The sequence below is a fragment of the Phyllobates terribilis genome, unplaced genomic scaffold (genome assembly GCF_046119375.1).
Source record: "Phyllobates terribilis strain yellow unplaced genomic scaffold, ASM4611937v1 Scaffold_2__4_contigs__length_985480577, whole genome shotgun sequence".
NCBI lineage: Eukaryota > Metazoa > Chordata > Amphibia > Anura > Dendrobatidae > Phyllobates > Phyllobates terribilis.
This window is the reverse complement of record NW_027362762.1, coordinates 796,139,481-796,154,833: the sequence shown is the minus strand read 5'-3', so window position 1 is coordinate 796,154,833 and position 15,353 is coordinate 796,139,481. Positions and strand designations below refer to the sequence as shown.

The following is a 15,353-nucleotide window of genomic DNA, read 5'->3' as shown; positions in this document are numbered from 1 at the left end:
TGAGCACCTTGCACCCCCAGCTGCTTCACAGAAGTTTATAATATTGAGCCGTGAAAATAAAATTTTCACATTTTTCCCATAAAAAATGTTTTTCATCCCCTAATTTTGCATTATCATAAGGATAACCGGAGAAATTGCACCATGAAATTTGTTGTACAATTTCTCCTGAGTACGCCGATACCCCATATGTGGGGGAAAACCACTGCTTTGGTGTACGGCAGGGTTCGGAAGAGAAAGGAGCGCTATGTTGGCTGGGATAGGCAGCAGACACCATGTCACATTTGAAGAGTCGCTGACATGCCAAAACAGCAGAAACCTCCACAAATGACCCCATTTTGTAAACTACACCTCTCAAGGAATTCATCTAGGGAAGTAGTGAGTATTTTTTAATTTTTAAATTTATACCATTGGGCAGTGAAAAAATCATAATTATATTTTTACCACAAAAAAATGTTTTACCCTCAGATTTTACATTTTCACACAGGGCAATGGGTAAAAATGGTGCCGAAATGTGTCACACAATTTCTTCTAAAAGTGTCAATACCCCATATGTGGCTGTATCGTACCACTTAGCCATACGGCGAGATCTGGGGGGGACGGAGCGCTATTTGACAATTGGAGAACAAATTATTGTAGAATAGGCATTTGGATTTGGGAGCACAAAATTTTCTGAATTTCTTTTGGGGGGCAAGGGTCATTTTGCTTTTCCAGAGCCTTTCTGCTACCAGTAACTTGGAAGTCCCTTATATTTTTAACAGATGACGGACCTGAGTGGGGACTAGCTTTTTTTGAGGACTGAGTTGAAGCTTTTATTGGGAACATTTTACGTAACATTTATCCGGCGCTCTAGGCTGAGCACTTACATCGGGGTTTCCATCTAAATTTCCAAGTGATGTAATTCAGATGAAACCCCTGCAGGATCCATTCACTGTAATGAGGCAGCAGAGTTACTCTGGACACCGTCTGGCCTCTGTGTAGCGGTGTCCTTTTTTTCAGAAGTGCACAAAACTGTGGCCAACCGCACTTTTATGCACGCCTAAAACAAATGACACCGTGGGATCCCAGGCTAGACGGCGTCCACAGTGGCCTATATCTGTCTCATTACAGGGAATCTTCCGTCATGGGTTCCGGCTGAATCATGTATTTCAGAGATTTACACGGAAACTCTGGTGTAAGTGCTCAGCGCAGAGCACAGGATAAATGTGGGCAGAGCCTTACTGGGATCTTTGGGGACATAATAAACAAATCAGTAGCAGGTGAAGAATTGGTTTTATTTATTTTTTACGCCATTCCTAGTGTGATATAACTGATTAGATTACTTTATTCTTCGGGTCGGTGCGATTACAGAGATACCAGATTGATATCGGGTTTTTATGACTGACAGCTGTCACACACTAAAAGACGCTTTTTTTGCAAAATCTAGTTTTTGCATCACCATATTTTGAGAGCTATAATTTTTCCATATTTCGGCCGACAGAGTCATGTGACGGCTTGTTTTTTGCGGGACGAGTTGACATTTTTATTGGTACCATTTTTGGGGACGTGACATTTTTTGATCGCTTTCTATTCCGTTTTTTGGGAGGTAAAATTAACAAAAACAAACAATTCAGGAATTGTTTTTTGAGTTTTTTTTTATGCCGTTCTGCGTGTGGTAAAAGTGATCAGGCAGCGTTATTCTTCGGGTCAGTACGTTTACAGCGATACTACACTTACTGTATTTTTTTTATGTTTTGGCGCTTTTACACAATAAAACTATTTTATAGAAAAAAATATTTTTTTTGCATTGCTTTATTCTGAGCGCTATAACTTTTTTATTTTTCGGCTGATGGAGCTGTATAGCGGCTTTTTTTTTGCGTAACAAGATGACGTTTTCAGTGGTACCATTTTTATTTCTATTTTGTTTTTTGATCGCATTTTTTTCCACTTTTTGTTTGGCGATATGATGAAAAAGCATATTTTTTTGCTCCGTTTTTTATTTATTTTTATTACGGTGTGCACAGAAGGAGTTAATTAGTGTGACAGTTTTATAGCTCGGGTTGTTTCGGACGCGGCGATACCAAATATGTGTACTTTTTTTGGTTTTGTAAAAATATACGGATTTATTGGTTTAATATTTTATTTATTTATTTTTATTTTTGTGATTTTTTTATTAATAGTTTAAAAACTTTTTTTTTACTTTTTTTCACATTTTTTCTTAGTCCCTGTATGGGACATTAATTTTTATTTTTCTGATCTCTGATCTCATGTAATGTAATAGACATATATTACATTACATGAGATCTTCCCTGACTGTTTCAGTCAGAGTCTCCTGTCTGGCTACAGCTGCAGCTGAGCCAGACAGGACACCATATATGGCAGAGCTGGAGGCGGTCATGTGACCTCCAGCTGCCATAGCAACCCTAGGTCCTGGAAGGACTCGGAGGTCTTCGGAGAGGTAAGTTGACGACCCCCTCTCCTCCTGCTGTCTCCTATATGCCGCGATCACTATAGATCACAGCATATAGAAGACAGCTAAGGGTTAACATCACTGGGACCTGATCTAATCAGGTCCCGATAATGTTCCCTGTCAGAGCTAACGCTCTGCACAGGAATCGCAGCGCTTGCAGGACCCTGGGGGTCCTGAGCGCTGCGAGACCACCCACCGTTTTTAAACGTCGGCACTGCACAGAGCCCGGCAAGCGCCGACGTTTATCTACAGTGGGCGGTCGGGAACCGGTTAATTCGGTATATGCAGCTTTTTTATACTGTGGATGGTTTTTTTTTGCTATAGGTTGGCTTGTGGCTCAATATGAGTGTCCGTATAGTGTGGAACATTTGTAAAGATGGTGATATATAAATATACAGTACAGACCAAAAGTTTGGACACACCTCATTTAAAGATTTTTCTGTATTTTCATGACTATGAAAATTGTACATTCACACTGAAGGCATCAAAACTATGAATTAACACATGTGGAATTATATACTTAACAAAAAAGTGTGAAACAACTGAAAATATGTCTTATATTCTAGGTTCTTCAAAGTAGCCGCCTTTTGCTTTGATGACTGCTTTGCACACTCTTGGCATTCTCTTGATGAGCTTCAAGAGTTAGTCACCGGAAATGGTTTTCACTTCACAGGTGTGCCCTGTCAGGTTTAATAAGTGGGATTTCTTGCCTTATAAATGGGGTTGGGACCATCAGTTGTGTTGTGCAGAAGTCTGGTGGATACACAGCTGATAGTACTACTGAATAGACTGTTAGAATTTGTATTATGGCAAGAAAAAAGCAGCTAAGTAAAGAAAAAGGAGTGGCCATCATTACTTTAAGAAATGAAGGTCAGTCAGTCCAAAAAATTGGGAAAACTTTGAAAGTGTCCCCAAGTGCAGTTGCAAAAACCATCAAGCGCTACAAGGAAACTGGCTCACATGAGGACCGCCCCAAGAAAGGAAGACCAAGAGTCACCTCTGCTTCTGAGGATAAGTTTATCCGAGTCACCAGCCTCAGAAATCGCAGGTTAACAGCAGCTCAGATTAGAGATCAGGTCAATGCCACACAGAGTTCTAGCAGCAGACACATCTCTTCAATAACTGTTAAGAGGAGACTTTGTGCAGCAGGCCTTCATGGTAAAATATATGCTAGGAAACCACTGCTAAGGACAGGCAACAAGCAGAAGAGACTTGTTTGGGCTAAAGAACACAAGGAATGGACATTAGACCAGTGGAAATCTGTGCTTTGGTCTGATGAGTCCAAATTTGAGATCTTTGATTCCAACCACCATGTCTTTGTGCGACGCAGAAAAGGTGAACGGATGGACTCTACATACCTGGTTCCCACCGTGAAGCATGGAGGAGGAGGTGTGATGGTGTGGGGGTGCTTTGCTGGTGACACTGTTGGGGATGTATTCAAAATTGAAGGCATACTGAACCAGCATGGCTACCACAGCATCTTGCAGCGGCATGCTATTCCATCCGGTTTGCGTTTAGTTGGACCATCATTTATTTTTCAACAGGACAATGACCCCAAACACACCTCCAGGCTGTGTAAGGGCTATTTGACCAAGAAGGAGAGTGATGGGGGGCTATGCCAGATGACCTGGCCTCCACAGTCACCAGACCTGAACCCAATCGAGATGGTTTGGGGTGAGCTGAGGAGGCAAAAGGGCCAACAAGTGCTAAGCATCTCTGGTTACTCCTTCAAGATTGTTGGAAGACCATTTCCGGTGACTAACTCTTGAAGCTCATCAAGAGAATGCCAAGAGTGTGCAAAGCAGTCATCAAAGCAAAAGGTGGCTACTTTGAAGAACCTAGAATATAAGACATATTTTCAGTTGTTTCACACTTTTTTGTTAAGTATATAATTCCACATGTGTTAATTCATAGTTTTGATGCCTTCAGTGTGAATGTACAATTTTCATAGTCATGAAAATACAGAAAAATCTTTAAATGAGAAGGTGTGTCCAAACTTTTGGTCTGTATTGTATATTGAAAAATATTTGAAAAATATGTTAGACCCCAATAAAATTGAGATATATGTACTATTCTGGTTATAATAAGTTATGACATATCCAGCTAGATCATTGAGGGACAGATTGCTGAGACCCCCACTGATAACTTGAACATTCGTGGCTCTGCTCTATTCAAAGTCCATAGGACTGACAGTGATCACCAAATAAAACACTTGGCTATATCATTCAGTTCCCTAGACCGTGAGTGGAGCGACAATAATCTATGCAGATGGGAGACATAGGATCCTTAATTTTTGCAGCTAGTGCGATCCCAGAAGTAAGACTAGCAGTTATCTCCATTCCTGTGGATTGATGATAACTTTTGATTGGCATACCCATTTTGACATAAAAGTAGGCAATGTTACGGCTTGAAATTTGGTGAGAAATTTACTCTGAACTAATTAAGGGGAGTTTGTCACCTCTAAAAATCAATGTAAGCTAATCAGATAGTCATATTGTGGACTTAGCCCTTAGAAAAGATCATACCTGTAGTCTAGTTTTCTCAGCTGGTTATCCATAAAACAATATTAATTTTGGAAATGTGGATGTTTGGTGCCCCCTTGGTGTTGCTAAGCTCTCAGTGCACCATTCCACCCCCAATACCTGCCGAGAGCCATCTGTTTTCTGAACTCATCTCTGTTCTGTTCAGGCCGGACTCTCTCTAGGCAAGGTTTATCAACATAGGGTGAACGGCTGAACTGAGAGCTTGGCCATGCCCAGAGGAGCACAGAGCACCAACATTTGCATGATAAAGATAATTTTTTAGATTACCACATCTGAGAAAACTAGACTAAAGCTGTGTGACTTTTATGACTCTCTGATTTGTTTAAATTGAGTTTCATGTGCGACAGATGCACGTTTAATTCAGGGCTTCCAGAGGCTGTGATTGTCTTTAGGAATTCTATCTTACCATCCATGGAATGAAACATCTTAGAGGGCAGATATAGGAAATAGAAGAATAATTAGAAAATGAAAATATTCTAAATCAACACTGAATGTGCATGCAGATGTGCTCATTACAGGGAATCAATTGTATTAATGTAATAAACATTCCCAGACTCCTTTTCATGCCATGCATTACCTCATTATCACACAGTGTTCCAGACGAGGGCTCGGTGTCAGAAGATAGAAGTAGCCCAACTTCGCCAGATGAGCGGGATTCTGGTCTGTTTCTTCTCCGAAAGGATAGTGAACGTCGTGCAATACTCTATAAGATCCTCAAGGAAGAGCAGAATAAAGTATCCTCAAACCTACAAGAATGTCTTATGCAGGTACAATAATTTACAGCATCTACAGCTATAGGAAATGGAGAAAAGGACTTTGGAATAAAGTGTAGGATAGGGTCGTAAGCCATCCTTTCCATGTCTTCTTTGGCCTTGCCCTCTTTTCGTTACAGACACTTTACCCCCATATAGCTTTTTAACAATTCCTTTTTTGCATCCTCACTTTCACACATCTTTTCTTCATTTACTTTAGACTATATACATCTTGGTTATGATATACTACCACCTAAAGTACACATGACGTTCCCCTTAATTGTAAGGGGGTATCCCAAAGTGTCTAAAACTGGCTTTACCTGTGGTCGCAGCATGTCAATTTCTCTTGCGGGTCCGCATGTGGATTTTCGGCATAGACTTCCATCAATGTGGAAAATCTACATGTGAAAAAAAAAATGTGTGTCCACTCATTTGCTTAATGAGAGTGGAAGTGGTGCGAATGTTCTGCAGCGTCCGGGCCGCAGCAGGTCCTGAACGTAGGAACGTACCCTAAGCGTAAGCGTGAGGTGTAGTGGGGATGAGGACAGGGAGATCTACAGTATGAGAACAAGGTGAAGGAGAATGAGGAGGAGACCATGAAAATGCAGTGTATTGATTGTAGAAGAGGAGAATAGAATAAAAAGGACAGTAAGGCAAAGGGAAAAGATGGATCATCTAAGATGAGACTGATGGGTGAGATTCCGATGGTAACACAATTGTAAGTGATAAAAGGATGACAGGAATGGGGAAAAAAAATATTTAAAAAAAGTAGAAAGTAAGTAAAATTGTAACAGCCTCAGGGAGAATTGGCTACAAAATTATACATCTAGAAATATCAGTTACACCATATTTACAGGTGATTGTAAATATATGATTGTGCTCATATAAAAATGATGAAAAATTAACTTAAAAGTTACCAAAAGAGAAAGTTGCAGCTGAGAGGTTTGGCCACTGCTGGATGGTAATTCTACTCTCTACTCTGCAGAGCTCAGAAGACGTGCAGCTTTCAGTCACTCACATCAAACAAATTATTAATATCCTGAGGGACTTTATCCGCTCCCCGGAGCACAGAGTGATGGCTTCCACCATATCTAAACTCAAAGTAGATCTGGATTTTGACAGCACATCTATAAATCAGATCCAGCTTGTCCTATTTGGGTTCCAGGATGCGGTGAGTAGTCAATATCTAGACTGTAGTCATTGGGATATTGCATGTCATAGTGAAATGGACGCAGTCCCTGCGGTGCTTATATTTCACTGATTTACTAATTATTTTATCATATTCTGGAAAATGCCAGGATGAAAATTACATTTAGTGATAAGATGTGGAGTTTATAATGTGTTCTATGTTTGCAAATGACATATCCTATATACCCAGGTGAATAAAGTCTTAAGGAACCACCTAATCCGGCCTCACTGGATGTTCGCAATGGATAATATTATTCGACGTGCAGTGCAGGCAGCGGTGACTATCCTTATTCCTGGTAAGTGGAGGAGACCTCCGTTCTTTTCACACTTCTGAAATGGAACCTGTGTTGAGAAAATGTGCCTATTTAACTAAAGCCAAGCTCACCTAGCTTATGTACATCCTGTTTATATACAGGCTTGTGCCCAGGCTTAGTGTCAGTCATTTTGTCATGGCTGTACTCATTGCCTGTGCTATAATCACACCCACTGTTCCTTGATTGACATCCCAAGCGGTCATCCATCAAGAAATAGTGGGCTAGGCCCCAAGCACAGCTGTGACTTTTCAGTGCTGCGACTTCATACAGGGGAGTGGGACAGAGAACAGGTGGCAGTGATATAACATCATTGATTGAAATATGTGTATCCTTCCACGTATTAATGTCAGTGGGTTCTATTTTAAGCATTTGATAAAGATAGATATAGATATATACACAGTACAGACCAAAAGTTTGGACACACCTTCTCATTTAAAGATTTTTCTGTATTTTCATAACTTTGAAAATTGTACATTCACACTGAAGGCATCAAAACTATGAATTAACACATGTGGAATTATATACTTAACAAAAAAGTGTGAAACAACTGAAAATATGTCTTATATTCTAGGTTCTCTTGATGAGCTTCAAGAGTTAGTCACCGGAAATGGTTTTCACTTCACAGGTGTGCCCTGTCAGGTTTAATAAGTGGGATTTCTTGCATTATAAATGGGGTTGGGACCATCAGTTGTGTTATGCAGAAGTCAGGTGGATACACAGCTGATGGTCCTACTGAATAGACTGTTAGAATTTGTATTATAGCAAGAAAAAAGCAGCTAAGTAAAGAAAAATGAGTGGCCATCATTACTTTAAGAAATGAAGGTCAGTCAGTCCAAAAAATTTGGCAAACTTTGAAAGTGTCCCCAAGTGCAGTTGCAAAAACCATCAAGCGCTACAAAGAAACTGGCTCACATGAGGACCGCCCCAGGAAAGGAAGACCAAGAGTCACCTCTGCTTCTGAGGATAAGTTTATCCGAGTCTCCAGCCTCAGAAATCGCAGGTTAACAGCAGCTCAGATTAGAGACGAGGTCAATGCCACACAGAGTTCTAGCAGCAGACCCATCTCTACAACAACTGTTAAGAGGAGACTTTGTGCAGCAGGCCTTCATGGTAAAATAGCTGCTAGGAAGCCACTGCTAAGGACAGGCAACAAGCAGAAGAGACTTGTTTCGGCTAAAGAACACAAGGAATGGACATTAGACCAGTGGAAATCTGTGCTTTGGTCTGATGAGTCCAAATTTGAGATCTTTGGTTCCAACCACCGTGTCTTTGTGTGACGCAGAAAAGGTGAACGGATGGACTCTACATGCCTGGTTCCCACCGTGAAGCATGGAGGAGGAGTTATGATGGTGTGGGGGTTTTTGGCTGGTGACACTGTTGGGGATTTATTCAAAATTGAAGGCATACTGAACCAGCATGGCTACCACAGCATCTTGCAGCGGCATGCTATTCCATCCGGTTTGCGTTTAGTTGGACCATCATTTATTTTTCAACAGGACAATGACCCCAAACACACTTCCAGGCTGTGTAAGGGCTATTTGACCAAGAAGGAGAGTGATGGGGAGCTACGCCAGATGACCTGGCCTCCACAGTCACCAGACCTGAACCCAATCGAGATAGTTTGAGGTGAGCTGGACCGCAGAGTGAAGGCAAAAGGGCCAACAAGTGCTAAGCATCTCTGGGAACTCCTTCAAGATTGTTGGAAGACCATTTCCGGTGACTACCTCTTGAAGCTCATCAAGAGAATGCCAAGAGTGTGCAAAGCAGTCATCAAAGCAAAAGGTGGCTACTTTGAAGAACCTAGAATATAAGACATATTTTCAGTTGTTTCACACTTTTTTGTTAAGTATATAATTCCACATGTGTTAATTCATAGTTTTGATGCCTTCAGTGTGAATGTACAATTTTCATAGTCATGAAAATACAGAAAAATCTCTAAATGAGAAGGTGTGTCCAAACTTTTGGTCTGTACTGTGTGTGTGTGTGTGTGTGTGTGTGTGTGTGTGTGTGTATGTATGTATGTATGTATGTATGTATGTATGTATGTATATATATATATATATATATATATATATATATATATATATATATATATATATATATATATATATATATATATATATTATTATACATTACTGTGTCTTTGCCCATCGCTTCCTGATTGCTGGGATCTGACTTCTGGGACTATCACAAGAACAAAGGTATTTTCAGAATTCAGTGTAGCACCACAGCCTGTAGCAATTGGCAGGTTCCTATGGTTGGACCCCCACTATCTCCAAAGGCATACTGTTAAGGAATTTAGATTGTGAGCCTCAATGGGAATAGTGATGATGTATGTAAATCGATGTAGAATTAATGGCGCTATATAAGTAAATAAAATAGATTTAAAAAAAGGAGCTGTGTACATGAGCAGCCCATCTGTTCCTGACATCTGCAGAGGAAAGCAAGGATCTGAACTTATAGGCTGAATAGCTTTTTAAGATGCCATGCTTTGCTGTGCAGTTTTTTCTTATGGAAACCTATACATTTCCATCTGACCTTTAACAAATGGTAGTAAGAAAACACATGGAAAGGTCTGAATTTCTGTGATCGTCAAATGGCGGAGTTGTTGCTTCCCTATCTATTTCTATGTACATCCATGTAGTGCAGAGCACATAGCTTTTATCTAGTCTTCTTTGCTTGTACAGAGCTCAGGACACACTTGGGACCTGCATCAGAAAGTGAAGGAGTGGACAAAGAAGTGGAAGATGAAGATTACCAGCCAATTCAGCAGAATAGCTCTGAAGAGGTTGTCATCACATCCGGGGTCAGCACGCTTAGTTCGGTGGTCTCACATGAGACACAAGGTCATCAGCTAAACCTACAACTTGGGAAATTGAAACAAGAGACCAACAGGTAGTTCAGCATTGTGTTCATAAGATCTCCACTTCCTGTGTTTGATAAAAACAACAATGGATGGAGGCAATCTCCCCAAAAGAAGCAGGGACATGTACTAAAACATTTCCACCGGGAATGCTTCCTTTGTGGTGGGAGGTATTTCTGATTTGGAAAAAAAGAAAAAAAATTGGGTTGGAAACATATCTCTCAAATGCACAAAAATGAGGCCCTAAAGACTATCATAGTAGTACATAAAAGTTGTCTGACTCCCGACAATTTTGGCAGGATCAAGTAACCATCTAATGTGTATGAGGATCCCACAACTCTTCCTCCACAGATTATTGGGGGAAAGAAGGATATGACTATTGAAATTTCAACAGCCCATTCTTTTGTTCTGCTTCCTGAAGAGTCTGGCAGCGGCTCTCTCGTAGAGGACACAGGAGCACTTGGCGGAGTCTGGCAGTGGCTCTCTCGTAGAGAACATGGGAGCACTTAGCGGAGTCTGGCAGCAGGTCTCTTGTGGGGAGCACTTAGCGGAGTCTGGCAGCAGGTCTCTCGTAGAAGACACAGGAGCACTTAGCAGAGTATGGCAGCGGCTCTCTCGTAGAAAACACAGGAGCACTTAGCAGAGTATGGCAGCGGCTCTCTCGTAGAGAACACAGGAGCACTTAGCAGAGTATGGCAGCGGCTCTCTCGTAGAGAACACAGGAGCACTTAGCAGAGTATGGCAGCGGCTCTCTCGTAGAGAACACAGGAGCACTTAGCAGAGTATGGCAGCGGCTCTGTCGTAGAGAACACAGGAGCACTTAGCAGAGTATGGCAGCGTCTCTTTCATAGAGAACACAGGAGCACTTAGTGGAGTCTGGCAGCAGCTCTCTCGTAGAGAACACGGGAGCACTTAGCGGAGTCTGGCAGCGGCTCTCGTAGAGAACACAGGAGAACTTAGCGGAGTCTGGCAGCAGCTCTCTCGTAGAGAACACGGGAGCACTTAACGTTGTCTGGCAGCGACTCTCTTGTAGAGCACACAGTAGCACTTAGCGGACTTGCGCATTCTTGTGCATGGGGAACACAGGAGAGATAGTTGTTGGGCCAACAGCTACAGTATATAATGTGTATGGCGGCCTTTAGCATCTTAAATGGACTGTCCACTCTTGGGACAAAAGTCTACACTCACTCTATGTGACTGCAGACTGCTGAATCATGACAGCATGCAGGTCGCACACTGCCACAATTCCCAGTGCAAGTGAGTGGTCACGTGATTGTATGTATATGATTTGCACACTTCTGGTCACATGCCGTCTAGGCGTGTTCGGCTTCTCTCAATAAAAGTGATTGAGAATTGCCAGATGAGTCTGGTCAGTACGTGATCGCAAGGATGCAAATCTCATATGCATGCTGTGACGATAAAGTAACTGCAGATTTTGGTCTCCAGCCTGTACAACCTTTTACATTTAAGAATTTCTTTTTAATTATTTATGAAGCGGGAATGTAAAAATAGACTCAAAACTGTGATATGCCAAGTCAATGACTAGACAGACTGAAATGTTTGAAAAATACGCACTTCAGGTGTAGAAATATACCATTACACTATTAAATTGGTGGCATTCCTTAGAGCGGGATAGTTGTCATTAAACAGAGGTTATAAGCAGGTGAGCTTAGCTTTTATATCAGTGAGGATTGTACCTTGTACAGCATATGGTACTTTATTTTTATGCAGCAGGTTTGTGCTCGGTGGCCTCATTTTTCGTTTGGTGTATTTGGTCATAGATTATTGGAGGAGCTCGTTCTAAAGGAAAAAGAATATCAGTTTCTTTTAAAACAATGCCTGGAACAAAGAAGCCATGACTTACATCTCCTGCAAATCAAGTCTAGCATGGGTAAATATTCCTACACCTACTTTCAGTGGTGTAACTTGAAGCTTGTGGTCCCCAATGCAAAATCTCCAACAGGGCCCACAACTAGCACAAGTCTTTAGTAGTAATGGTCTTTTTCTATGGGGCAAAGGGTCCTTTTGGGCCTCCTTAGTCTCCAGGGCCCCGATGCGATTGCAACCCCTGCACCTCTTATAGTTTCACCCCTGCCTAATTGGCTAATTTCTTGATTTCTAGCCATAGATTTTAATGGAGAACTGTTAATACGTCGTAGTTGCATTTCTCCTTTCCTTTTTAGATGTTCCCAGATCTGCGTCCTACATTTCTATAGGCATTAATAGAGACCAAGAGCTGATGGAGTGGCTGAGACAGCAGGGCGCTGCAGAAGAGGTTGTGGAGCAGGTACTGACTAGACCTCATCACACATTATTTCTGCCACTCTTTTTAATGTCTGACTTATTTCATATATATTTACTTACCAGTTTGTTGGGGAAGATTATACCCTTTATGACGTTCTGCATGAAGTCACTAAAGAAGATCTGCAAAACCTAAAACTCCGGTATGAAACTGCAGTAGTATGTTGGAAGAAATCATGACAAGTGGTGTAAAAATGGCAGTTCAGGAGGTGGATTGTGTGCTTCACATGTACAGGGATGGGGGCGGTAAGGGGAGATCCATAGAAAAGGGTCCTCTGTGTTATCCACACATGCCCAGCGGACCATATAGAAAAATATAATCTGCACTGAATACCTCATTTCATTTCTCGGGAGAAAAATTAGATTGAGTTTGACAATGAGACTTTCTCAGAATCCACTTATAAAAGCTGTACTAAGCAAAAGGGGCCAAAAGAAAAAAATTATAAAAGCGAAATAAAATCATTACCATTGTGACTTGCTACAGATGTGTAGTCTTTCTACTTGATGTAAGTGCTGTTGTTCTCCTGAATCTGATGTATTTATTTTGTTCCTGCATGTTTCTGTTCCTGAGACATAGCCCCCGCATCACTGTATGAAAATATAGTCTTGTTAGCCAACTAGGCGTGTTCCTCAAAAAGAAGAGTTAAGGACCACTCCTATTTGACTGAAAAGACTAGATTTACAAACAGGGAAGAATAGGTCATATTTCAAGAACAGAGAAGCAAAAAACTCCAGATCGAGAAAAACAGCTCATTTTCACCAGGTGAAAAAACAATTATGGCAAGTGACAAGTCCTTTTTAACTAATACATATTAACTTCACTATGGATGTTAATGTTACTTGAGACTTTTGGCATGATGATAGATTGTAGTAATATACTCTGTCTTTCTCTATATCGCAGGGGTGGACCTCTCTGCAGGATCTGGAACGCAATCTCCAAATACCGGACGCCTAAGAAAGTTCTTTGTGTGGATAACTGACAGTATAAATATTTCTGACCTGTAGAAAAAAAGAGTGTAAAGTGTAACATATAGAAAAAACATTCCTACTCCTAAATTATTTATCTTTTGTATATGGCTGTATAGGCATTACCTCCTAGGTGTATGTTATTTCTTCTATGTAGTGGTTTTAAAACTGATGGACTGTAACTAGTGACCAGAGTTGGGTATTTCTTCTCTTAGAGTCTGATGTTACTAAAACAGGAATACTGTAAGTAAGGTAGCAAGTGGAAGGAATTAGGGATCAATTTAAAATACACAGATTGTGTGTGTGTGTAAATACACTGCTCAAAACTAGAACGCTAAAATACCACATCCTAGATATCACTGAATGAAAATTCCAGTTGCAAATCTTTATTCATTATATAGTGGAACGCATTGAGAACAATAAAACATAAAAGTCAAAATTAATATCCCATGGAGGTCTGGATTTGGAATGATACTCAAAATCAAAGTGGAAAATCAAATTCCAGGCTGATCTAACTTCAGTGGAAATGCCCCAAGACAAGGAAATGAGGCTCAGTATTGTGTGTGACCTCCACATGACTGTATGACCTCCCTACAATGCCTGGGCATGCTCCTGATGAGGTTGGGGATGGTCTCCTGTGGGATCTCCTCCCAGACCTGGACTAAAGCATCCGCCAACTCCTGGACAGTCTGTGGTGCAATGTGGCGTCAGTGGATGGAGTGAGGCATTATGTCCCAGATGTGCTCAATCGGATTCAGGTCGGGAATAGGCAGGGCAGGCCAGTCCAAAGTATCAATGCCTTCATCATGCAGGAACTTGCTGATACACTTCAGCTACATAAGGCCTAGCATTGTCATACATCAGAAGGAACCCAGGGCCCTCTGCACCTGTATATGGTCTCACAATGGGTCTGAGGGTACCTCTGGCTAGCACATGGAGGGCTGTGCGGCCCTCCAAAGAAATGCCTCCCCACACCATTACTGATCCATTGCCAAACCGGTCATTCTGGAGGATGTTGCAGGCAGCAGAACGTTCTCCACGGCGTCTCCAGGCTCTGTCACATCTGTCTCGTGATCAGTGTGAATCTGCTCTCATCCCTGAAGAGCACAGGGCGCCAATGTCGAATCTGCCAATCTCAGTGTTCTCTGGCAAATGGCAATCGCCCTGCACAGTGTTGGGCTGCAAGCACAACACCCACTTGTGGATGTCGGATCCTCATACCACCCTCCTGACCGTTTGAGCAGACACATGGATATTAGTGGTCTGCTGGAGCTCATTTTGCAGGGCTCTGGTGCTGCTCCTCCTGTTCTTCCTTTCACAAAGGAGGAGGTAGCGGTCCTGTTGCTGGCATATTGCCCTCCTACGTTTCCTGGTGTATTGGCCTGTCTCCTTGTATCTGCTCCATGCTCTGGACACTGTGCTGACACACAGCTACCCTTCTTGCCACAGCTCGCAATGATGTGCCATCCTGGATGAGCTGCATTACCTGAGCAACTTCTGTGGGTTGTAGACACCGCCTCATGCTACTGTACCTCTAGGAATGGGAGCAATGGCAAAATACAAAAGTGACCAAAACAGCCAGAAAGGATGAGAACAGAGAACTGGTCTGTGGTCACCACCTGCAGAACCACTCCTTTATAAGGGGTGTCTGTTCCATTTGCACAACAGCAGAAGAAAATGATTCACTAATTTTCTAAGTAAATATATTTCTAAAGGTGCTATTGACATGAAATTCTCACTAGATGTCAATAACAACCCATCCAATCCACACAGGCAAAGAAATCAAACCATAGATAACTTAATTTATGGACATGTGTAATAATGAGAAATGACACAGGGAAAAATTATTGAACACAAGAAGAGAGATGCAAAAAGATATGGAAAGTCATGACACCAGCTGAAATCTATAAGTAATTAGAAAACAATCCTGACACTTAGTAAAAAATATCAACTGGTTCAACTGATGGCTTATAATAAGGT

At 41.6% G+C, this 15,353-nt stretch overlaps 1 protein-coding gene across 1 annotated transcript in view; it reads left to right on the top strand.

Moving 5' to 3' along the window:
* The window catches only part of MAP3K15 (mitogen-activated protein kinase kinase kinase 15), a 187,572-nt gene extending 174,016 nt beyond the window's left edge, over positions 1-13,556 (top strand). The window contains exons 22-29 of the mRNA XM_073667462.1: positions 5,582-5,756; positions 6,727-6,912; positions 7,120-7,225; positions 9,931-10,138; positions 11,888-11,997; positions 12,290-12,393; positions 12,474-12,550; positions 13,309-13,556. Coding sequence (XP_073523563.1) covers positions 5,582-5,756; positions 6,727-6,912; positions 7,120-7,225; positions 9,931-10,138; positions 11,888-11,997; positions 12,290-12,393; positions 12,474-12,550; positions 13,309-13,387 — 1,045 coding nt within the window. The 3' untranslated portion in view covers positions 13,388-13,556. The remainder of the gene's footprint in view (positions 1-5,581; positions 5,757-6,726; positions 6,913-7,119; positions 7,226-9,930; positions 10,139-11,887; positions 11,998-12,289; positions 12,394-12,473; positions 12,551-13,308) is intronic.
* Positions 13,557-15,353: the final 1,797 nt, after the last annotated feature.